The 26975-nt window shown below is 41.6% G+C and overlaps 1 protein-coding gene across 1 annotated transcript in view; it reads right to left on the bottom strand.

Moving 5' to 3' along the window:
- MN1 (MN1 proto-oncogene, transcriptional regulator) overlaps positions 1-23285 on the bottom strand; it is a 64730-nt gene extending 41445 nt beyond the window's left edge. Inside the window, exon 1 of the mRNA XM_078667296.1 lies at positions 18474-23285. Within this exon, the coding sequence (XP_078523422.1) occupies positions 18474-21942 (3469 nt within the window). The 5' untranslated portion in view covers positions 21943-23285. The remainder of the gene's footprint in view (positions 1-18473) is intronic.
- Between the last annotated feature and the right edge of the window lie 3690 nt (positions 23286-26975).

Genomic DNA, 26975 nt, shown 5'->3' with positions numbered 1-26975 from the left:
ATGCTTGTTAGTCCCTCCTTAGTATGGCCATGTCTTTATTTTGAACCTTCTGTGACGACTGGCCCTTTACTTGGTTGTTACACGGTACGTTTTCTATTTCATTTGCAATGCAATAGGTCTCGCATTTACGTGAGTTTAATGCTATTGGCATTGTAAATGACAATGCATTTTATATATGTTTTAAAAACCAAAACATAAATAATAGGCATTGTCATTTACAATGCCAATAAACGTGTGTACCAATAGCTCAAACTTGTATAAATGCAAGACCTATTGCATTGCAAATGCTTGTTTGTAATAGTAACCTGCGCCCTAGACTGAGTTCTCCAATATCTTGCAGATCATAATCTCTGCATTGGCAGCCAAAAATGGGGGTGTGGGGGGCACAAATTGCGATCTACCTAACTAATATTATCACGCACGTCATTTTACAACCCCCTGTAAATGAGCAATTTATGGTTTGACCTATTAGGACATAGACCAAATCACCAATTACATTCCCATTCGCAAGCCAGGCACTATGCAAATTGCGCAGCCCTAGTTTGAAACTGGTAAGAATACGTTTGGCCCCTAATTTCGAATATGGTAAATGAGACTGTGTCAAAAATATCTTTCAGAGAAATTAATTAAAAAATGCATTAATTATTTTAAAAAGTTGTCAAACTTACAAACTTACTAAATAAATTAATCAAACTATTGCTTGTGACACAATCGAAGTCTGAGCATCTAACAGTACAGCTTTTATTTATTTTTTCCTTTTTTTCAAGGCTTGATGATATTACTTATTTAGATATTTTTTTCTGCTTAGCATGATCATCTCTCTATATGGTGCCTATGTGCTGTTTTCACTATAAGAAAGCTAATGGCACCTCAAGACAAAATAGAAAATGCAATCTTTTCAGTCTGTTGTTTTGGGCTCATAGAAATCAGGGAAATCATCTGGATGAAATGCCCGACATGTATATGAAAATTAATACTGTTGGAAGGAAGGATTTGCTAGCATATTTGTTTATTGCCTCAAGGTGCACAAACTAGCAAGAAGGATCAGGGCACTTTTTCTCACAAACTTAAAGGAGACTCAAGGCAAGAAATGATATCTGATATAATAATTTTGGCTAGGACCACCTTTATAATCACAAATATACCTGCTAGACCTCTTTGCATTAATTACAGTAATAAGTCCAACATATTTGTTGATGCAAAAATGTTTTTCAAAGATTTATTGTATTCATCTAAAGCGTAATTTTACTAATATACATTCGCAAACGACACATATATCTCATATTTTCAAACTTTAATGTATATAAACGTTATCCATATTGCACTTCTTTGTCCCATCAAAAATACACTACAGTAACATAGATACATTATATCAAATCAAATAAATATCATAAACAATATCACTCTAACCCCCACTCATCGCTACTGTCTCTTATTCATACCCGCACACCACGCTAACGCATATTCCCCTCAAACATTTCTCATGAGCCCAGAGCAATCCTAAGTATCCCAACAAAGAGGCCACTTCTTGTAGTCTTCCTTCACTGTATCTTGGTACAGGGTCTGCCACACAACCTTGATCAACATACGTTTCAGTGGATACACAACTTGCTTGGCCACCCTCTTCAGAACCTAAACCCAATAGATTGACTCACCCAGCACAAAAAGTGGGGGGTTATTAGAATACACTAGTCCTGCATACCGCCTAATGGCAGACACAATTATGGTAAAGTTTTCTCTCGCTTCGCTATGTCCACAGAATCATAAGACGCTTTACTGGATAATTTCCATGTCGTCAACATTTATATACAGAATTCAAAATCCATCCTTCCTAGATCATGCAATAACACACATTCATAGATTGTCACAATATGCTTCTCCTCCTTCTCCCATCCGATACTCCTGCAACTTGATTTACACACGAGAGTCTCACAGCAGGCATCTCTGGTTTTGCACGTCAGTCGGCATTAGGACGACTTTTATGCAGTAGAGTTTTATCCCTATGCGATTCATTTTCACCAATGCTGATAATAATTTTTGCAGCATTTTTGGAGACAAGAGCAAAGAAGAGGTCATAATTCTAAAATGAATCACATATCCACTAGGACCTTTACCGATATATTGCTCTTGTGCCAAACACAGGATTATAATTGGTGTCCTTTCCTGGATGAGGGGTCAGGAAATGGCTTTTTGTAATGGACACTTACATATTAATTTCTGCTATAGCTGAAAGGTGTAAGATCAAGTGTATTCTACATCCCTAGGGAGCACTCAATCACAATGCTGGACAGACCATGATAAAGAGTATTTCTGCGGTCGATCTGAGAATTAATGTCACCATTAACAAGCACTGGAGTGTAGAATGGCTTCGTGTAGGGACTCTAATTTAATTAAAATATGCAACTTCACTGTGTTTATGAAGAATCCAGACAAAAAGTGGAATGCAGTCTGCTTATATGGTCCAGAACAAAATAAGAGACCATTCAATTTTTATTCTCCTAAATATTAATTAGTTGCATGTAATATTTTTCAGGAGTTGACTGAATAGGAAGGAAGGCACAAAATGTGGTGTCATGGATCTGTACATTATTGCAGCATTTATATAGCGCGTACTACCTCTATGTGGGGCCCTCACACGCACGAGGTAGAGCATATGAATACGCCATTTATCCAGTCAAATGCCAGGATAACCACATCATGGTCCTTAAACAAGTCACATGCATGTTTTTTGGATTGGTTCAATGAATACGGTATCCAGTACAGATTGCTACAATTATGAAATCTGTGTAAATGATTTATTCAAAAGACACTGCTAAATTCTGACATTATTTGAAATGTATTCTTGTAAAAACAAAATATTCACCTCTCCAAAGTCTGCAATTAATTTACCTTTAACTAGCTACTGTCTTAACATTGATACATCATTTTATATCACCTCCAGCTCGAACTTGCTTGTAGAAAATGTGACTAAATAAAACAATACATTGCAATTCCGATTGAGCTGAACAAAAGAAAAATGTGGCTTCCTTGCATTTTGCAACTTCCTACATTTGCCTGCTGCGGATCCCATTACAAAGGTGCAAACTAAAAAGGCAATCCTACAGAATTTATATATATTCGGGTTATAGTTTCTCAATTTAACATCTTTTTAATGCACCGTCAGGTTAGCAATTTATTTGTAGAGAAAAACAGAATAGACCTATAACATGAAAGTACACTTTTTTACACATTTTAGCATTGTTAACAGTTCTCAGAAGGCAGGCTAAGAACAACTAGGCTGCTTGTTGCCTAAAGCTCTGAATCTTTTTAATCTGTCTACCTACAGGTACAACAATCTAATGCCTTTAAAAAATCCAAATGAATACTGTAATGTATGCCTTTAGTACAATTCTTTGAGATATTGCTTCCATAATTTTACAAAAGCTTGCTTTTTCTAGGGGAAATAGCGATATTTCCAATTACTAAAATGGGTAAATCGACTTAACTTATGTACTCTGTTCAGGCACAAAATGGCCACATTAACAGTAAAACAAAAAAACATACATATTAATGGTGAAAATAGGTGATGTTCCCAGTTTTAATATACCAATGTTATATTGTGATTTTAAATTAATGGATACCTGTTTTCAGCACAAAAATAAAACCTTTTTAGCTTTATTATACAGTGTATTTTACAACATTAGATGCTGTTTGTGGCAAATCGAATTGTTGAGGCAGCATGAGATTAGATTGCGTCTTTTAATTGAAAGACATAAACGCAATTTAGTTTTTTGTTTTTTCAACTGAGATGTATGAATGGTCGGATGAAAGGGCTGCCTTCAGTTTTCCGAGAAATTGGTGATAACCATGAAACAATTCCAGTCCTAAACAGGATCATCTGTAATACACCAAACACATTATATTTTCTGACTTCGGTTAAATCCATTGCATGTCAAATTTTTGTTTTTATTTGTTGCAGGTTTTATGCATTACAAAGTTGTCCATTGGCCATTAGGGTGCTTTGCATGAGAGCCAGGTTATGTTACACATATTTTTTCAGGACAGGGGAAACTAAGGGCCCATTTGGAGCTTGGCAGAGGGGCTATTCCATTGGATTTGCAATGGAGGCTTTTGCCTGCCAAACTCGTGGTCCGCTTGCCTCATTGAGAGTTGGGAAGACCAGAAGTAGTCCATTGACAGTACTCCTGTTAACTTTGTCTATAGAATATGTCCTTCAAAGAACCCATGACATAGACAAAGTAAAGCCTTTTCTTTGTTGCCTGTATGTTAAGGCCAGAAAAAACCTGGTGGTAAGGGTCAGAAAAAAAACATAATGTCCCCCCAAAACACCCTGGCAGAAAATTCTAATGGTATGGGGCCATTCATTTTTTTTTCAAATCCCAAAATTTTGAAAAGTTTGATGGCATGGCTGATGGTGCTATCTGTCAAACTTTTACTACATTGACAGGAACTACCAGAAACGCAGAGAGTTGTCTGTTGGTCTTAAGGACAGCTTTAAATGTGGTGGGCCGAGGTATCTCGGGACGGCGCAGTTATTGGCTCCTACTATTCCCACAAAGGAAACTCAATCAAACAAACTATAAACCTCAATGATTTCCCCAGACCCCCACGATATTGAGCAGAGGTTTGGATTTGAAACTGGCTCCAGATCCAAAGTCAGCAGCTCTAGTCATTAAGACACATCTGTCCCATTATTCTGCACTAGTGGTAAATTTGACAATACAACACAAATGTTTTTAGCATTTATACATAAAATACTGTAATGCGTGAGCAAACTGATCGTGACAGATATGCAAATTCAGTCCGCATATATTATGAAGTGATAAGCTAGATATCGATGCACAAGTGATGTATTTGCTGTTGTACATAATACGAATACGTCTTTGAAATGCGTAGGCTTGTTTTGATTGCTGACATCAGGATTAATTTTGGTGCACTTCAGTTCCATAAAAGTTTGATTTGCAATATTGTCGAATGTGTTTGTAAATAGTGAATTTTGTGTAAAATTTTTCTTATTCTTCAAAATATTTCTGGAGAGTTGTCAGTTATTTTTAATGCACTTGTGGTTTCCATTTCTACTGCAATCCAATAATCCCCCCACACACACACAAAAATGATCCAACAACACACTAACTACTCTAGAATGGTTACTGCGTGGTTTGATTAATAGGATGTAGAGATATATGCTATGGGTGAACGAAAATCCCAAACAAAGGTAGTGAAGAGTTTGCCCTCCCCCCTTGTCTGCTATGCTTGAATGAGAGACCTATCACTTTATCGACATAAAAGTGAACAAGTATGCTTATAACAGACCCTTTACATGAAAGACTGTCTGTCTGCAACAACTATGATTATGGAGGCTATGTCCCATGCTTCTTGATTCAAAGACATAAGTGACAGATTGTTTTTGTTTATCAAGCCTATCACTTAAAAATAAAATATGTTGCTCCTGGTGGAATATTTTTTAAAAATATTCCCACTCCCCGGAGTGAGCTAGTTCTCCCTGCCAGACCATATGAAATTGCACATGAAATTGCACATGCTGACCTGAAAGATCCTTGCTCAGCATGGCATTTTTCATTTAGTTCTGTAATTTTTTATTGTATATGTAAAAAAATATATATATTTACATGGAGCACGGAGTATACATGGCTAGACTCTGGAAATCTATGTGTATGGCTACTCCAGTGATCTCTTTGATAAGTATCCCAATTCTGTCCCAGTATCCCCTGATCTTAGGACAGCTGATAAGTAGATGTTCTAGGTCTCCCTTCTCACTGTCACAGTTCCAGCATGTATCGCTATCTCGGATCCCCAGAGCGGACAGGCGGGCCGGTGTCCAGTATGCCTTATGTACTAGCCAGTATTTGGTCTGGTTTAGCGTTGCAGTTATTTTTTTCCTAGAAGTTGATCTCCATAGTACCGCTTTCTCGTTCTCGCTGAGTTCCTTTCCTGCTGCACCCCCCCAGAAATCTGTAAGCTTATCATTGAGTTTAGTCTTTTGGGGACGGAGTATTTTGTAGAGGTGTGCTACTTGGTGTCCTAATGTGTTAAGACTGGTTGCCAGTTGTGTGAGTGATGATGTTCGGTTGTGAAGGTTCGCCTTTCTGATTGCTACTTTAATTTTCAGAAAATTGTAGAGCTCTATGGATTGTAGGTTGTGGGTTTCCTTGAGGGTGTCGAATGTTGTATACTCGCCTTGCTTTTGAAGGTCTTGTGCAATGGATATGCCGTGTTTGTACCATTCGTGCATGTCTAGAACCCTATCCTTATATCTTAACTTAGGGTTGTGCCAGATGGATTCTGATTGGCCTCCCTTAATGCTCGTTGTCAGGACTTTGTCGACACTTAGGAGCGCTAACTTCGTGTTCTTAAGGACTGGGTTGTCCTTGGCTGCTGGGTGTCGGGTGGTGGTAAGTAGGGAAGATGAAGCTCCTAAATCCAGGCATTACTTTTTGCATGCTTCGGAACCGTTGTAGGGCCTGTAAACATTCCATGGCTTTTTGAAATTTTACCAAGCAACCTACAAATATCTGCAGCCCCCCCACCCCTCAAAGTAATTTCTTAAACTTCCTCCCAGTGTATTTCCTGAACTCTTCGCAAATGCATTAAACCTGCATATTATAATTATATATTAACCCGTCATAACAGAAACTAGGATCGTGTTCCTCCACAGCCCACAGACTTACTACACTATCTGTTAAAATGACAGCAAGTTTTACAATCTGTGGAATTACCAAGTGGAATATCAAAATCTGACTTTGAAAATCGTATACTGCTCAACCTCTTTTGACATCACAAAAACTTGAATCAGCGGAAAAGTAAATGGGATCTTACACAAAACAATTTATGATTTATCACATATCTCCCACCAATGCTTTTTTCAAATCTCATTTTTAGCTTAATTTTGAACTGTGAATGTAAATTAATCAGGTCAGACTGGAATAACCATTTCCATGTCAACAAAATATCTTTCAATTTTACCACCAAAAATCCTTCATGTATTAAACAAAATAGAAAGTAAGATTTTTTTTCCCTCCGCAGTAATAAACAGTAGCAGGGGAATGTCTTGCTAAATTGAGTCATTACAGTAGGAAAACGATATGTTCTGGTATCAAGCCTGAAGGCTTTTAATAACGGTCTGGTGTGTCACATTAATTTAGGCAAATAAATATTGTACTCATTATGCCAACAAAGTCGAAGCTTTCTTCTTGCTCTTGTGCATGTGTGTCTTGTAATGTTTGCATTATGGCCGACCCTGAGGCTCAGCTGAGTGACAAATCCAGATAATTAGTTTTTTTTACCGTTTACCTATTATCTCAGACTTTTTCCTGAATTGCATTGGTTAATAAGGCAGGCAAACTTATGAGGAAGTCTGTTAAAAGTTAGTTACTTACTAATGACAACAAATTAAAACCTTACATTTCTGTGCTGTTCCTCACAAATATATTTATTCTATATTAATTTTTGGATTTTTTTCTAAAAATTGTTGTCATGCAATTATACACAAAAAGACTAACTAAACAGATTACTATAAATGGTACAGTAGTGTAACTGTAAGCAATGGAAATCGCTGCTGGATTTATAATAAATGAACTACAGATCACTGCAAGGTTCAACATTACAATCCTTTAAGAGTATTACATTGCTTCATTGTGGGTTATCAGCACGAAAAAAGTAGTAAATATCCAGTTATAGCTGATCGACTTGAGAACTGGTAGCCCACAATGAGGTTCCAGCAGTCAATAGTTAAGGAAGATATAGTAAGTACACAGAGGAACAGGTGCATACAAGAAAAAGGTACTCAAAGTTCAGCCAAATAAGGCAAAGAGTTAATTGCCCTACCACCATGTGGTCAAACCATGATCAAATTCACATGTATGAATGGCATCCTTCACTCAATAAGGATAAGAGTGGCTCATTTGGAGAAACATAGAAGATTGGAGATATTCAAGCTTTTCTTGTGTCACTGATTCTCGTGTTGTTTACCAATGGACTGTTTCGGTGTACTCTAGAGCATAAGAGCAGTCGCGGACAGTGCAAGGATTGTAATTTGAGAGGGTACTTGGGATGTCAGCAGGCAGGTTTCTCTTTAGAGTCTACAGAGTTCTGGGTCACTATTAGATGGTGGTTAAGGAATTGCACTTTGGATTAAAATGCCTTTCTCAATATTTCTTCAGCATTGGGTGACCAAAGAAAATGTGATTACATTTTAAATAAGAGCAGAGTGATGGTAGAATACAGATTGAGAATTAGGATGTAGTACCAGTGTATGCTGAACTGTTCCTGATCTTCTAACATCACAATGAATTCCATTCTTCGAAGATTATTTTTTATTTCAGTCATGGTTACTTAATATTTTGCTTTCAAGCAAAGGATAACATAATAAAAACAGTTTGTGCAAGTAGTTAAAGTTCTGCCTTACACTGCCAAGTACAAATTTCAGAATGTTGATCAGGAAAATTGCAAATTAGCAGGACCACTTTCTTTTCTCTGAACCGTAACCTATTTAAAACCACACAATTCCTTTTAGAGTAACAATAAAATAAAAAGAACAGCTTTCACTACAAATAAAAACATATATATATTGATAGATTTAGCAGACAATTATGTGTACAGGCGAAGCAGCGTATAATGCACAGTTGACAAAATAGCTTGTGTGCTTACTAATTTGACTTAAAGCACACCAGGATACGTTTTTCGTTGTTAAGATTTTTTTTCAGCTGAAATTCAGTGATAAATGTGCCTGGGTTAAGATGTTTTACTTTACACGTTTTGCATGCCATGAGGTGACTATTTGGAAAGCTGCAACACTGGTTCTCCCTCTTTAGATGTTTTTCGTTCACATTCTGCAGCTCCCCTCTGAAATGCATATGCACATATTCAAAACTCGCACCTCCCTTGCTCCAATGATTGATTTTTGACAAATCATGCAGTTATCCTGATCTTATCTCTTCTTGCCATGATCATCCCTTTTCTTGGAAATGCTTCAAACATGTAAAGCTCACTTTGTTTATAATAAATTTGACCTGCTTCCTCACGCAATATCATGTTGTACTTCTTTGGACACATAAAGTGACAAACCAGCAGTCCTAAACCACATTTAAAAGTTGAGGTCTACGGACTTATTTTGCCTTGCTAGAGGTTCAGAGAGAGATGGATGAGAGGAGTATAGTGTCTTGGTTTAACCAGTGTTTAAAGGCTCACGCCCACCTTAACATCCAATGATGATAATAAGTTGTGTCGTTTCTTAATCATATATGTTATATGCTTGAACATTAGAATGCTGAGAAAAGGTATGCCCCAAAAATCGATCTTAAAATTCACACTTTTAACATCACATTCACCTGAAACAAGCTTTTGGATGCAATTTTTGATATGACGCGCTTAACGAATAAATATCTGTGCCTGAAACTGGGCGCTGATTCACATATCTTTCTGAATCAACACCAAAACATCTCAAATGGGATTTATCAGGTCAGATTCATGTGCAATTAATACAAATAGAAGGAATAAGTACTTTTTGTATTTTTACTAATAGGGGAATTGACATTCGTGGGCAAATTCACAAAGGCATGTTATGGTCCCTTAAAGAGTAGTCCTGCTTCCCGTACACAAACATTAATGAGAATTGTCCCATAGGTGTGTTAATTAGGACTAGTATAGTTCTAGGTGTGAGACACCAAAAGGATATAACGACAGCAAAAAAACTCTAATAATACCCAAAAAAATGTATGATGAAAAAAATAACAGCAAATATTAGCAAAAAACTCTAATAACACCAAAAAATGTTTAGGATAAAAAAATAACAGCAAATATTAACAAAATAATTAATTATTTACAGATGTGAACAAAATAATACACATAAAATTTAGAGTTTGCTCAGAAAATATTTTGGTTATTGACTACTTTGCAGAATGTTTATTGAAACATCCCATATAATTCCATTTTCGTAACAAGGATAAATGCTTTAAAGATATTGCAAAACACAGGAAGACTAAGTAGAGGATACCATTTCTCCTTACTGTTCATATTTCCTAGTTTTAAAGCAGTGCAATTAATAGGAGACTTCCTACATCAATTATTCTGTAAGAATGAAGCGCACATGCTAATGGATGCCGAGAAAATTTAATACCTTAACTGCTTTGACATAATAATGCATAGATTGGAATATATCATGAAATAATTTTTGTTTAAAGAAATACTTTCTAAATAAAATATTAAGTGAGGGAATATATCTGATGTCACCAGAATGTGGCAAACAAAATAGTTTTAGATGAAATAGAGGACAACAGCAAGGGATGCTGAACTGGTTAGAAGCTTTATTCTTTACATTGATTAAAATATTTATTTCTATATGGGGGCCATTTATGATGCAAATTTGGAAAAGAATTGGGGCGGAACACTGACATTGCAGTGCTACTGAGTATCAGACTGCTATGTCCAGAAAATTAGTTAGACGTACATTCTTATCAAGTGATAACAATAATGATAATAAATATAATGCTTACACAGAGAAATTATTCCCTAACACCCATTCTAGATGTGCAATGTGTCTTCAGCATCCTCTGTAATCTCATGTTCTACGCAAAATGTAAATTTCTTATGAATAATTATGTGTTGAGGGTCTTGTACAGTAAAAGGGTTTGCTGCAGCTGAGAAGTATGCTCAACCCCCCTAAAAAATGCAACCAGCATTGGCTGACGTGTTTGCAGAGCTGTCAGCATTCTGCTGCCAAAGAACACGTCACGTCTAAAGGCTATTAACTGTGAGATATAAGCACAAAACACATTTGTGAGTGGTTTTTTCCCCCATCAAAACATGCTTCCTGGTGTTTATATGAAAGACAAAATTAAAACTGCAAAAGTGTCCTGCTTTTGTTATATGAAATAAAAAATGTTATATATATGTTGAATTTGATTTTCCTAATCTGTGTAATTTTCACAAATGAAGTCACAGCACTGTACAGCACCAGGTAACACTCGGTCATTTTTTAACTGTACACTTTCTGATAAAGGACAACCATAACATATGTGTAATGCTAAGGTGGCTTGGATAAGTAATTCACTAGCATAATATATAGGTGCCCTACCTGCATGGCAAGAGTCAACATAGTTATATGGGTTTAGGGAGGTCAATAAACTGTAAAATGTAGGGAGAAGTGGTGACCTGTTTTTCATGTATATAGAACGCTGTTACTAACTAATCATGTCACAGTGCATGAAAGGGTGCAATTACTATAAAAGATTGCACTCAAGATGATGCACTAATAAAACCTGTATTTTAAAATGAAGAGTCGTGTCACTACTTTGGCAATGTATTTGGAAAAATGTACTAAAGAGCAAAGGTCCCTACCAATCCTAAAACAAGCTATAGCTTTTAGAAAAGATGATGGTCTTAAAAATGTTTCCTCAGTGGACATAAAGTTTAATATGTGTTTGGCATCACAATAAACGTAGATGGAAGGCTGGCACACCTATGTGATTATACTCCTGCTGTAATCCCATCTTTAATCATTATTCGTTCGCCTTCAGCACGAATGGTCAGTTTGTGGATGTTCTATCCCACTGTAAACATTTGGTGTCTGTGCTTAGCGTTTCTGATTAAAAAGCAGTAAAAACTGTCAGCAGAAAAACCATAAATCAATTGGATGTATTTTAACCATACCTCACATATTGTGAAGTATTATAATGATTAACAAGAGGTATTGTAGTCCCATTTTCTATTTAAATATGGGGAAAATGATCATGTTAGGACAGAATCTACGTATTAATTTGCTAATGACCAATATGTATGTATGTGTATGTGTGTAGAGTTATGCTTGCAAAGGTGCTGGTTTACGGTGAAGCACAGAGTAAATCAATTAAATAGCTCATCAAATTTGCTAAACATGACACTGTTAGTGCAAAGGGTGTTCTTTTTAAAGATAATACCATATGCTGTTACAGTAATTATACCAAAAGTATTCTGGTAGAAATCTGGAGGTGTAATTGCTTGAATTAAGATGGGAATATGTCAACCAGTACACGTGCAAAATGTATTCCTAAAAGGATTTTAAAATATTAAAACTTTTGTAGCTATATTTTCCATGTTGGGACACAGTAGCAATTGCATGGCAATTCTAGATATGCTGCACAAAAAGACAATTCAGTGACAGAAAACAACATTAGTTTCCTACTTTATATCTGAAAGCTTCCAGCCTTTGACAACTAACCAATAGGTCAGTATAAGAAAGTACATCATATAAACAGTTTCATCAATCACTGAAATAATCAAAATGGAAGAGTCTCCATTCCATGAACAAGAAATGAATGTGAAATTGTCATATTATTAAATAGCAGCTATCACTAAATGCGTGTTAATGATAAAGACTGATTATTAAATAAACAATTTACAAATGTATAATCAATTAATAATTATACATGCTATATGTGGTTTTTATTAATAGATTGACCAAAAGCACTATGCAATATATATATAAATATTAGTCTAGCAAATTTTTAAATAGCAACATGGCTCTATATGCAAACCCTGGAATATCAATGTAGGTGGATCTAAAACACGCAATTTGCTTTGATTTCCAACGTATCTCTCTCTGAGTGCCACTAGCATACAGCACCATTTCACAATGCTGGTAGTATACAATGTCACTGAGACACTCAAAAGCAACAAAGAGTCACTGTGGCACACAAAGAGAACGCGCCACTGCCAAAAAAATGTTTTCTATAAGAAATTGCAATATTTGGCATTATTGTATTATTCTTTTCATCTTGTAGAAGTTGTAAACATTGTTCAACACTGTTGCATTCTACATTAGTTTCCAGTGATTTCCCTTTCAAAAAAGGTGTGAAATAGTTCCTAAGAGCTAACTATGAAACTTTATTACAAAATTACCAGTTGCGTTCAAAAGAAAATAAAGAACAAAGATCAGATAGCATGAATATATTGGAAGAGTGAAAATGTCAATATACACGGTCAGACATCCTTAGATGAATAAAACGTATTTTTGTAATAACATGCACTCTGCGCAAAACAGTGTATATCAAAACCCTAACCATACGACTTGTAAAATCTTACTGTGTCTATATAATATTAGATTAAACGTGCGAGCCCCTCAGAACTGCCGTTTTCTATTTAAAGTGTGTGGTACCCTTACTCCATCGATTATGCAGCTCTGTGATGCTACCATTTATGTTTATTTGTATGTATATAAATGTATACATGCCATATATTTTTTGGCGTTTGTGAATGTGCAGTGTGAGTAAGAAAGAGAGAGGTAAAGATAGGTAAAGAGAGAGATTATAATCACAGGCTTTAGTTGCTTCTTGTTTTGTTTTTGCTTTTTTATGATTACGTTATTACTGTGATAAAATATTTAACAAAACGAGACCAGCAGTGAAGCATGCCGGGCTTGTAAATGAAATGAGGCAGACGTGAACATAATACATGTCAGGGTAACCCTACCCATTTACATTTTTCCTGATTAACACCTGTGTGGTTTTAAGTTGCATGTTCCTGCAGAGCAAATGTCAAGTGAAGGCATTTTTACAGACCTTAGGAATTTTGACGTGAAACAAAAAAAAATCATGTTAACTCTTTCACTCCCTTTTGCTCATCTCAAATCCTGTGACACATTGTCTTTACATTCTGGAAGTGTGCAGAAAATGTGATATTATACTACTTCAAGAGGTGCCGGAATTAATAATGTCTGCAATTCCTTGTCGCCCATGAATACATATTAGGCAGAATGGTGGTGACAGATGACGGGGTGGTTCTAAACACACTACTAACCTGTTCCTCTACATAAGTCTAAATGTGGCTTTCTATTAGTTGTTGGGTTTGACTGAACCACAGCACAACAATTCACATGCTTTGCAAAACCAAGATGTGCACTGGTTGTGGGTACGAGTTATGCTGTGGAGATAGAGATATTAATTCCAATTGCAAAGTTAAGTCGATAATATTCAGCAATACAATAAGTAGATAATTTAAAATTATATGAAATAAAAAATATGCATATAATGTTTAAATGCATTGTAAAACATTAATCATCTATTTAATGTATTGTGTGGATGTGGTCGTAAATGTATTCTGCTGCTAGGAAATCTGCAGCATCTAACTGGTGCTCAAAAATTGCATCTTAACAGCAATGTATCTCAAACGGACTCATTAAAGTTGAGACTATACTCGTGTTGACCATGCGATTTAAAGTATTAAGCAGTTAACATGAAACTGCCGGGGTTTTTTGTATGTTTGTGGATGAGGGATCGTGGAAAATTAACAGAGTTTATACCTCGCCACTTTACTAAACAAACAATTGCCTACAAAGCCTGTTCGAGAGGTGAAACAAAACATTTCTGCACGAAGGAATAGCAGACTTTTCCTATCGGCTCCAAGTATGAGAGACATACTTTACCACAGGGCCTACACATCCTGCCATTATACTTTTAAACAGATTCTTTATTTGTGAAATATAATCCTACACAAGAAAGCAGCGCCTTGCTGGGTAACTTGGAGTTTATCAAATGTTTTTGTAAGTTCGACTATTAGTAGGAACAGTTAACAAACACATCATACCCTCGAGGGTATTACTTGGCTGCTCTTCCAATGTCACAAGTTGTGAGTCCATGCTCGCACTCAGGCACACTTTGCTCCGTTTAGGTACCTAGCACACGCCTTGCAACTTTCCACGTGGAAAACAAAATACCCCCTGCTCCTTTGTCCTTCATGCCCACCACTACTGAGGGTGTTTTTATATTTGTGAAGACCACAAATTACTGATGCTGCATGTTGTTCATATCAAGGCGCCCTGCTCTCAGCCCTGCTTTCTTGTCTGCATCCTATTATGGTAATTTAAAGTAATATATTATGGGACGCGTGACTGGATTGCACAATCTATTAATAAATAATGTATTTGAACAAGTGGGAACCGCAGAAAAGTACGTTTGTGTTGTAACAAACTAACTTAGAAAATGTTTCATTTCTAGCAACCGTCAAGAGAATGCTTTGACTTTGATATGTACACTTTATGTGGTGTGTGTGTGTGTGTGTGTGTGTGCTGCACCTGTGCTTCCCTTTTGCCAAATTTGGACCAGCAATTGCCGGGAATGAGTGCATGTGTATAATTATGTGTCCTGTATTAACATTGTCTACACTCTAAACAAAATATTCCAATGGGCACTGTTTACTGAACAAAATAAAAATATATTAGTGTCCTGTGGAGGTATGACTGAGGCATGCACAATGTAATAACAACTGAAAGCCAAGGCCAATGCCTTGTGTTGTGAAGAACTGAATGGACCTTGTGCAATTTCCAGCAGAAGGCATGAGAATTTGAGGTGATATGTACAGTATATGTTTGTTGTTCCTGTGCGATAGAGCGCATGTGAGCAATCCATTTTTGTCCAGTAGCACCTGGCTGTGAGTGTGTGTGTGTGTTTATGTATTACACTAAATGAACTGCACTCCTATCAGTTTATGCTAGTGGGCAGTGTTTAAAAAACAAACAAAAACTCCCATGTATGTATGATTAAGGCATTGTAGATACAAGCTCCGTCTTTGTCTTCCAACATTCTCACGGTCTCCATGAAGCATTGCTACAGATCCGAGGTTTAGTAATACACAAACCGTGTGGTACTTTGTAAAGGTTGAACCTTAAAGTGGCCTGGTGTGTGTGAGTGTGGGGTTGAGTTCTTAATTGTACAGTTCAATTATAAAACATCCTAAACCTGTACATATAAAAGCTGTATTTAATCGCTGGAAGAAAGGGTTAGAGACATGGTTTGTTCATAAGCAGGAATTGCACACAGATCGGGGTACCAGGCAATATTACGGCCCAGGGCAGCTCTTAAGGACTTGGTTCGCGTATGTTCCGCGGTTCTATTTAAAATAACACATCGTGAAATAAAGGCAGAAATTAAATGAGGTAGTGCACTTTTGTAAAGCAAATACCTGTCATGTCCAACGCCAAAAAAAGCAAAATGAATCTTAAAATAGCACCGCAAACCCTGCTATTGTGAAACAATGAGAACGCTTTTCACCTTAAATAATTAAAAGACAAGCCTGCAATTGTATTGCACGGCGTTCTGTCTGCAAAGCCCTCCTGACAGGCCCTGTGATTTGTGCTAACTAGCTATTGATCCGGCCGCATCTAGAGGTGTGCGAGGAACAATAAAAGAGAAGGCTCTAGAAAGGATGTTGTGTGCAACTCCATTTAAGGATGGAAAAAGACGGGCCCCAAACAAACCAATTTATGTCTTTGCCTGGGCGAAGCGTGGGGAATGCTGATGTGTTCGCGGGGCCTGCTCTGCATGCTAAGCAGCCGGGCCTCCGTCCCATAGCCCTCCCGAGCTGAGCCTTAAGCAGGAACAAAGAGGCGAGCGGCGGGGGAGAGCCGGCCTCCAGGCGTCAAAAGGCAACATCGAAGGCACACCGAGCGCCGTGGCCGCGGTGTGATGGGCCTTTTAAACAACCACAGTGTCTCTTCTTTTGTGCACCCCTTTCTGGTCCTGTGCCCCAGCTCAGACACACAAAGGAACCTCTTCTAGTAAAACCACGAATGTATGGGGAAGAAATAGCACGCACTAAAAATAACAATGGGAGCAAAATGCGCATACATTAATTAATAAGGAGAATAATTATAAGTGCGGAAGCGAATCCAGGAAAATATTCCCGCTCTACATGCGTTTCACTACTATAATAGCGGTAAAGAAGGCATTTAGAAGGTGTCTCCATGTCACTCACCCCCAACTCCGTAGATGAGCTATCAATATGCTAAAAATAATTAAGAAAATTAAAGAAAATCCTTGAATGGTACAACGCTGCCAAAAAATGCGCGGTAACAGATGTTGAATATGTTCCATACAGGTCGTTGCACTCAATAAAAGCAAACAAAAACTACAACACACGCTGAGTAGTTAGGAAAACAATATATTCAGTTTAGAAAACATACAGAATACCACTGTTGTAATTGCAAAATTACATTGAGACGGGAGTGGGGGATACTTCTGCATATTTGAATGAAATCTTACAATTAATACAAAAATACGCTATTCAATATGAATAAAATATATTTCGCATTCCATGGAGATGGAGCAACGCTACCCTTGTACTGTACACATTCTGTAAACTGAAGATACAGGCCACCCGGATTTACAATCCAACAGAAAAATATTTTTTAAAAACCCTGTTGTAACAATTGTGAAGCCAAGACATATTAACATTCATTAGCCTAATTGCTTCAATCAGTTCAGATCGTGGCTGTTTGATATGCAAACTGGAAAATGAGGGATACGGAGTATTTTTTCGCAAATTTAAAGATGTATGTAAACTTTGAAAAATACTTTTGTACATGATATTTTTTTCCAAAACACTGAGAAACAATCACGAAATTCCAGGGACAGCTACTAATCACTGGTCTGTTCTTTCATGAGTGGGACAGTTTCAGTCAATTTACATGCAACTGTGAGTAGAACATTACATGTGCACATCTTCGGCAACATTTCTCCCTTCCTCTGTCTGTGAGACTGGTATAGAACATTGGTGTCCTGTCCCTTGTCTGCCCATGGCTCGCTTCACTTAAATTATAGAACATTCTTTCAGCTGCAGGAGGAGGTTCTGCTCCTTTGGTGTAAACAGATGCCAACATTTGAGATCCAGAGTTAGAATAAAGTGCATGGTCCGGCTGTTTTTATTTTAGAAATGCATTTAGTACCAGGCTATGATAGCAAACCCCTAACAATAAGAGGTATATTTAAAACGTGTACTGTCAAGAGTACCATCCTTTTAATGGCCATCTATCAACCCTTATTTGGTGACGAGATTCCGGCCTTACGGCAGTGCAAAAACGTGATAGTGCACATTAGTCGGCGTTTGTTTATTTGAAAGTGTGGCAGCCGATTTTAGGAGACTCCAGTGAAACTGCTGGTAGCCACCCTCTCAGGCTCGCTGTTCCATCAATACTCTTGTGAACAGGGCCCTAATCACAGGGAAACAACATAAGATTCCTGGTGAGTGCAAAATACGAAATAGTTGTTTCTGCTGTGTTTGAATGCGGTCATGGGGTTCCACCATATCACCAAAGTATTGGTGGGCGTCAAGAGTGTCCAACTCCAGTGTTCAAAGGCCACAGTCATGCAAGTTTTCCAGGTATCGATATATGACGCGCTCATGAACCTAGATAAGGAAGCGCAGCGCGACAGTGGACTTCCAGCACTGCAGATGGACAGTCCCATTATGACTGAGGACAACTGCGTGTAAAAGGCAGCCCCAGTGAACACACATGGAAACCTCTTACGGGACAGGTGGTGTATAACACACCCTGCATTCTTTAATTCGCCTGACCATGGTTCAGTCTAACTTTTTGGATACAGAATGAGACCCGCAGGCATGGGGGATAAAAAAAATCCCTGGAAAACAATTATTTAAAAAAAAAAAAAAAAGCTATACTAATGCATAAAATTAAAAATCTATACCTTCTTTGTTGGGGATTTGAGTCTTTGTTTTCTCCCATGATGCCATAGACTTGTCCTCCTCCTGTCCTTCCATCAGGGACTTGTCATTGGGCATGTACCAGGTAGAGTTGTGCTCTGCCATTAGAGAGTCAAGGTCTATGGTACTCATGGCACTTTTGACGCTGTCAGAGCAACAACTGCTTAAGTCATTGTCGCCATTTTGAGCAGTACATTCAGTTTTTTTACTTTTCAGTCCCAGTGGCTGGTCTTCTGATATGCTGAACTGCTGCCTTTGGAGCTGGATCTGTGCTTGGAGGATTTCGAGGGGGTGGATTTCATCCTGCGGTGATGTGCTAGTAGGGGTGCGGACTTGCTCCATAACAGGGGTGCCGGGGTGCCCAGTGCTGCTTAGTCCATAGCTGTCTGGGGTAGAGGTAGTGTTGTTTAATAAGTTCTGAACCAGGGGTTTTTGTCCATTGAGCAACCCATGGTCCCCTCGCTGAATTTTCGGGGACCCAGTCATTGTTGGGCTGCGGTTGGGTTTGGATATTGTGTTATCTGAACTAGAGGATACTTCATCTTCATTCACATAATTGGTGCTGACATCATCAGGAAAGTCAACGTGAGGTGAGCTGCTGTCTGACTTAGTGATGCTCTGAATCCCACTGTCCAGCGAGGACATGAGGTCGGATTGGTCACTGAGAAGGAGGTCACTTTTGCCCCAAGAGGGTGAAGTCAGAGATTTGTCATGTGGAGTCCCACCACGCTCCCCCAGGTTGGCTGGTGGACACTGTTGCCCTGGGCTGACTACTGCCCCATCTGCAGTGTACTTATCAAAAAAATGTCCAGGGCTCACGTGCCCACTGTCCCTTTTTCTCCTGCCCCGCCCCCTCCCGCCTCCGTTCACTGGTTTGCCATCATTGCCCGGGGTGACCTCGATATTATAGTTTGGGGACAGTGTGGATTCAGCATGAGGGACATGGTTTGGCCCATTTTGTCCCACAGTTTTACTACTGTTCACAACACCAGAAACCTGATTATTTTGAGATGCTCCATTGGGGAAATATTCAGGACCACTGCTATTATTTGCACCATTGACATTGCCTTCAGACTCTGTCTGGCTCATCTTCCGTTTGCCTTCTGTTTGGTTCTTTTTGTTAAATGTGACATTGAGGTTTGGGGCACCCAAACTTGCAATCATGTTCTGGCATGCAGTGGATAGGGCTGCTAGGCAGCTTTGTCCAAACATATTGTCTTTCGAATTGGGTTTGTTGAATGAACCTAGGGAAAGGGCACCCAATTTGCTTGCAGTGGATCGCTGGCTGGCTTGAAAATCTGATTGTGGGGGATAGGAGCTTGGTGAAGCAGTGACTCCGGGGTTGTTATGTGGAGTTGTTTGTCTGTTTGAGGAACCAAATGGGAAACCTGGCTGCCCACCCATGGATGGTGCTGAAAAGTCTGATGGTGCTCTCCTGTCAGATGGAGTATTTGGAAGCCCCACGCCACCCCCAGGACTCTGCATTTGGGAAAGGTTACTCATGTTCCCGCCAAACTGAGAATGCATTCCTGGGGAGTGTAGGGCCTGTACGTGTCCTTCACCAGGCATTCTCATAGGTTCTTGCATACTCATCCCATTAACACCTGACCTGAACATTATGTTTGATCCATTTTGTTGCAAACTGAGATCATGCGGAGTAGGCTCTGCTTGTAAGTTCGACCCACCCATTCTCCTCTGCATCATCTCCCCAGGTGGATGAGGTCCGGGAAACCAGTTGCTTTCCTGAGCCAGGTGTGGGTTTTGGGGGTCAAAACTGGCCAGGCGTCCACCATTTTCTCTCTCAAAATTTGATTGAGGCATGCTCCCCATCTGAGCCCCATGCACACTGTTGCTTTGATTGACATCCCCGTGGTGACCAAGCTGCTGAAGGTTAGGCTGCCTCATTCTTTGTTGCTGGTTCCTGGAGGCCATCTGTTTGATCATCATGGCAGCATTTTGTCGCTGCTGTAGTGACTGGTGTTCTGGAGCGGGGTGCTGCAGGGGTGGACCAGGTGGGAAGGTTTCTGGAACTGGTGGAGTAAATTCACCGGGTAGTCCAGGGTAAGTCGAAGGTGAAAGGTGGTTCTCTATCCCCGCATTATGTATTGAGTTATTGTTCCAGGTTGCACAGCTTTCAACATTATGGTTATTAGGAAAGTCAAACCTTGGCCGCTTAGGAACACTGAGATAAGGAGTATCGAAATGCTGCAGCCTTTGATTTGGGGGTTGGTGTGGGGCTGGTTGCTGCATACTAAATACAGGATCTGTGTAGGGATGCATGCTCCTGTTTTCCAGTCTGTGAATAGGGTATTCAAACTGGGCATGCTGGTTCTGCATTATTGCTCCATTGTCCTGAAGGCTGGGGTTGGCTGTATTGGCTTCTGTCTGCTGTTGCCTGGGAATGGCTGGTGGGCATGAGTTCTGTCGGGGGAGTATTCCAGTCTGCTGCTGTTGTTGCATTAAGGGATGTCTGGCACTGACTCCAGATTCCATGCCCACAGACATCTTCCGAGAGCCCCCAAATCTTTCAAAGAAAACACCATGCTGCTGCTGCTGAGGGTGGGCTTTGTTTATCCCAACCATGCCCGGGGCTCTGGGCATTACAGGGGTGCCAGGAAAGCTACCGCTACCAGGGACCTGCCTTCCAGAGGCATAGTGGGGGAGCTGCCCATCTGACTCGGAGGGTGAGAAGACAGGCATGTCAAAGTGCCCTGTGGGGCCCTCACTGGGATAGGTGTACTCCAAAGACTCCACAGCCCCTTGAGTCTGGATCCTCCTCTGCTCCAGGCTATGGGAGTCAGAAGAGCTGGCAGAGGACAGTCCATGAAAGGAGGCTGCTCGATTGGGCGACTGGTCCAAGGGCAAACAGGGTGCAGGAACAGCATGGTTGGAGCCTGTAGCAGTAGGGTGCTGGAAGTCTGGCATGTTTCCTGATCTCTGTTGCCCAAAACCCTCTCCGCTCTGATTCTCTCCTATGTGCTCGTATCCCTCCCCAAAGGCTTGTTGACCTCCAAGGGCACCAGTGTAGCCCATCAGCCGCCCCCCATGTAGGCAGGAGTTGCTAGGGTCGGGGCCCCCAAAGGTGCCAGTGAAGTGTGGGTGTTGCTGGTGTGGCGGGTGATGGCTGCCACCTGAATGCCCGTGGTGGGGTGGCTGGTTGCTGCCGAAGAAGCCATGCACCGGTTGGGGCTGCATTCCCCCAGCATGGATCTCCGGGTGCCCCCGGGCATGGAAGGGATAAGGCTCACCACTCATGTTCATGTTCATGCCCAGCATGGTCGGCTCGCTCAATGCACCGATGGAGGGGTCCACACTGCCAGGAGGCCCCCCTGAATGGAAAGCAGGGCTCTTAAAGTGGGAACTCATGGGGAGTCCTGGCTGGGCAAAGCCTCTGTCTCCTTGGCCAGTGCTCCTTGTACTGATCTGAGGCTCAAACTGTTCCAGCCCAAACATCCTTCCACGCTAATAGGACGGCATGGCAGCCTCCTGATGTGCTGTTCCCTCACCAGACCAGCTTCCCTCCTCCGGGGGAGTCACAGCCAGGAGGCACAGATAGACGCAAGCAGGAACCGAAGCAGTGAGTTAGGGGAAGGGCCCCTAGAGGGTATTCTCCAGGATACAAATACAGTGATGAGGGCGGCGAGGGTCTGTAGCTGGAAACAACCCGCATTACCGCTCACATGGTACACTGTAACGAGGTCTGACCGGTGCGATGAAGGGCAAATATGTTCCTTCTCTGGCTGCTCTGAGTTTAGAGATAAACCCCGAAAATATCACAAAATAAGACAAATAGTCACACACAAAAAGTTTCGGTGCAGTGGGATGCTAGTTTCTCTGCAAGTCAAAGTTTGCGCAGCGGCACAACACCTGGGCTGTCCTGGTGTCCTTGTCGGGCTCCACTGCTGGGTGCGGGAGAGGTTAGAAGGCCTTTAGCAGCCCCAGGCGCTCCATGGGAGGGAGACACACCGCGGCTGCAAGTGAACCAAGACAACAGCCCTTCTTCCAGGTCAGCTCGGGCAGAGCAGAGTTCACAAGGGGCCCTCGATGCGTACACCCCACGCCAGTCTTCGAAGGTGCGTCGGGTGCCCGTGCCAATGGAGCAGAATGTGTGAGACCTTCGCCCAGTGTCCGTGGTAGTTCACTCCTCGGGGACCTGAGCCCAGCTTCAGTTAGTTCACTTTCCTCCCAGGGTTTAGACTGGCTGCATTTTGTCTCCCGTGGAGAGAGCGTGGGGACAGCAAGCAATCAGCCGGTCGGTCCCCTCTGGGTGCCCAATGCGCAGGTATCCCCTCTCTTATCAGCAGGGGTCTCGTGGGGACACCGTGTAGAAGAGGCCCTGCATTGTAGACAGTTGCTGCTGAGCGCTTAGCATGGGTGCCCTCGGCTTCAAGGCGCTGCCGTCATGCTGTGGGCGCCTTCGGGCTGCCTGCGAGGGGCCAGGAGTTCTCTCGGTGCAGCCCTCCCTCCCTCCTTCAGCTGTCTCTTCTCCGGAGCTCGTTCCACCGCAGCAGCCTCTGCTTTGAGGATGGTCCTGGGCACCTCCCTTGCAGGGAGCTGCTCCACTGCTGGTTGAGTTGTACCGGTGCGCACCTCCCCGGGCCGTCCCCTACCCAGCGCGGGCGGAGGACAGAGGCTGCAGGCTGCACAGGGGCTGCTGCTGCTAGAGGCCCCGGTCGGGCGCCGTGCTGCGCTTTCGCCTGTCCCGGCCGCTCGCTGGGTCTCGCTCGGCGGGATGGACGCGCTCACAGTCCGCGCTCCGCTCCTCGCTCCCTCCGGCAGGAGCCGTGCTCTGCAGTCCGCGCTCAGCTCGCTCTCAGCTCCAGAGCCAGCAACAAGTTTTGCATTTCAGTCGACCATTCCGGACAGCGGGTTCCAGCCAATCACAGGACGCCCTGGACGGAGGGGCGGGGCTTCCACTTAAGGTGGACCTGGGAGATGCCGAGTGCAGCCTGCACAGCGCCTGCTGCACACAGGTTCAGTCCAGCACCCCCATCCTACGGCTGATGGTGTCTCTTTGGCGCCACTCTGCACTATCAGTCCAGCGCGCTGTTCATTAATGGAAAATCCACACGTTGCGGACGACCGGGGCCTGCTGCTGGGACTGGCCCGTCTGTGCACCCCTCCTGCAGGACTGGGCAGGAATAAGCCAAACAAGAGAACCCTGCGCCCTCGGATGCTTTCAGGAAGTCTGCGTGCACCGCCTGACCCCGGCGAACACCAGTGTATTTTTTAAACGCGATATTTATTTACGATTCACCAGACTTGCAACTTTTGTTCAAATTCTATGATGTTGCGTCACAAAAAAACAACAAAGGCTAAATATGCAATGAGGAAAAACGCAATAGCTTAAATGTTCAATGGTAAATAGCGCGAAAGGTTAATCGCGTTGCAAATAAATATATAATTTGAGAAAAAGCACGGACAGATGGATGTGTGGGTGGAACTGAATTATCCAACCCCGGCGAGTAAATCTGTCCAATGTCCTCATGTAGATAACACTTTTACGATGACATCTACAAACTCACTTCCACATACATCGCCCAGTTGTTTTAAAAAAAGAAAAAATTAGACGGAGAGCGGGGCTTTAGTTCCCATGCACTCGGTGGTAAGTTGAAGGCCAGGCTGACATTGTTCGTGTTTAGCTGGCAGGTGAATATACTCTTTTAAGGTGCCAGCCTGTGCCTCTGTGTGTGTGTTTACAACAGAAGCGTGTGATTTGTGGCAGGCAAGGCAGGAGTCCTATACATTTATGAACACTTGCCCTGCCATTAAAACCGGCGCCCTCGCCCCTAGCTTGGTTCACTCCTCACAGAGACGGAGCGCAGGCGGCACCCAGCTGCCCCCTCTGCCAGTAAGTGCTGAACTCGAGCCGTGGGCAGGGGCACTCCAGCGCCGAGGCAAGCCCTGCGCTCCCCATGGAAATCCCCACACTTGCTTCAAGTGGTTTCCGCTACGGTCCCCACCGCCGCGCCTCAGCGCGCACCGCGCTCCCGCATGATATATTTAAACTGTTGTTTTTTCTCTCTCTCTCGGCTTTTAAGAATCTTTCCACGGCTGTGCGCGCTCTCTAACCTTCAGAAGAGACCAGCCAGTCTGAGGGGACAGCAGTGGGAGGGAGACGACGGAGGAGAACGCGGCTTAATATCGAAATCAATACGTGTAATTTAATACCGGCCCTGCTCTTTATGAAATATTTAGCCCGATAATCTTAGTTAAAATGTTTTGACCACGCTGAACTCTACAGGGGCTGAAATGTACCCGGCCAATAGAAATAGCGGGGAAACGGAGAAATGCTGAAATTAAATACACGGGACAGTTTTACACGGGGCAAGCATTAAATAAAATTAAACTGTACACCACAGTCACTGCTTTCAAAATAGCAACAGAACCGACGTATGCATTCTAACGCGCTGGCCGACACTTTACGCCAACCTAAATGGACATTTGCTATTTTAAATGCGAAGGAAGAAAAAGATACCCATGCAAATTTGATAGTTGGTGGGATACTGTATGCACATGCAATCCTTACACGTAATAGCCTAACATACAATGCAAATTAACTAAACATTTTGTAAAAGGCTTTGTCAACTAAAGCCAGCGGTTCCCCAGTGAACTGTGGGGCCCTATCCTCCATACACTTTCTAAGGAGATTCGTGTTTTATTAAGTGAGACATTAGAATAAATAGATGTTTGTATATTTCACGACCTGTCAGTCGAGCAGCAGGGATGAAAAATACAAATCTTGCACGCCCCCGCCCCCTACGCCTCAGCACACTCCGCCAAAAATGGGATCTATAAATAAGCAGACAAGGAGAGATATTTGTATATTGCAGTAGATTTTTAAAGGGATTTTTCTGCAGGATCAGGATGCTGGGCTGTGATTAAATATTGATTTTGTGTAATTAGTTTTCACGGGGACTATCCTCCTTGCTGATGGCTTAGAGATTTCAGAACCAGGGAAGAAATGCAACTGGGCGTGGAAATTATTACTTAGCAGAGTGATATGAGGAGGAGAGAAGGGGGAGGGGCGGAGGGCATTTGTGTGGTGAAGTAAACAACACGGGGCAGTGACAAGCACAAAATATTGGCCGCACCGACCAGAGACAGGCATTGGAAAGACCATAATAATATCAAATACAAAATGGCGTTATTGATATGCAGGCAGAAAATACCCACATATTCAAGAGTATAGAAAATTACATGATATAAATATATTATTTTTTTTGCACGTGGATGCACATTTAAACATATGCTTTTCCAGAGCTCGTACCGTTTGCCCGAGTAAACCACTACTCTCACCTCCCCCTTTACTGTCACCAGTTGAAGTCTACTGTCTAATCTCTTGACATGTGATTTAACTGGTTTTGTTATAAGCCGCACTCGCGCTCGTTGTGCCCATATTGTCCGGCCTTGTGCTTGGAAGTGCATGCACAGAAGCCCTTCCTTACACAACTAGGGAAACGGTGGCTTGTATAACTTCCCCAAATCTAGGGAGGTCTACGTCTAATTATCGGTAGTCCACGTCCAAGGGGTTGTTTCTCATTATATGTAACAATGATTTTCTTCTTTAGTTCAAAGTCAGTTCAAGAGACGCATCTTTCTCGGGCTTTTGTGCCTGCGCTCTAGCTTGCTGGAGCCGGTTTTCTTTTGAATAGACACAGTGCCACCTAGTGTACGTTATGTGAACTCGACAAAAGTTCAGAAATGTTTCGGTGGGCGATTCAGGAACTGAAACAAGGACCTAATTGTTGTCGGAGCTAGCTGCGTTTTTGTTTTAAACTTCTGTGCATTTTCATTTAGTTTCAAATGCATTATTCCACAACCTCAAACAAAAAGGGAATAAAAAATGCACTATGTAAGCTGTTATTGCACCGAGGTCAAGATAACCAGTGTCTGGGTTTCTATACACTATATATGTATGCATATGTTTCCGCCGTCTCTGCTTTTTTTCCCCACAGGGCAAGTCCAGAGGGTATCTGTGAACTGAATACACGCACCTCACGGATGCGGCTAAATCTGGAGCTAGATGTGTGACGTGGTTCAAACTTCACTTGCTGCCATCGGAATTCGTGCGACCTGTGTCTACTGCGTGACATAAGGCGAGCGGTACCTACAAGGGCTAACCTTCACGTGGACGTCTGTCGTGCACGGACAGTGTTTTTAAAACACGTGTGTATCTCGTTCAGTGACCACCCGGGGAGTTTGAGTGGAATTATGATCACGTAACATATCGAATTATGTTCACTTCTTAACCGACTTCATAGATTTCCACCGCGCGTCTGAGACGTGTGTTTTTTTTTTAAATCTTTCTCTTTACGCATAATATTAATGTATTGGTTGTCTGAAATGCGTCAGAGATGCCAAGCTGTGCGTGCACGAATGATCTTCAGTTCGTGCAGAGCAGAGACTGGAGCGGAAATATGTTAAAGCACAGTTTAAAATATCCAACTTGTGACCGACTTCATATGTTTCTGCTCCCACGTCAG

This window comes from Lissotriton helveticus, chromosome 11 (assembly GCF_964261635.1).
Source record: "Lissotriton helveticus chromosome 11, aLisHel1.1, whole genome shotgun sequence".
Classification (NCBI taxonomy): domain Eukaryota; kingdom Metazoa; phylum Chordata; class Amphibia; order Caudata; family Salamandridae; genus Lissotriton; species Lissotriton helveticus.
The sequence above is the reverse complement of the archived record's forward strand: the minus strand, read 5'-3'. Positions and strand labels throughout refer to the sequence as shown.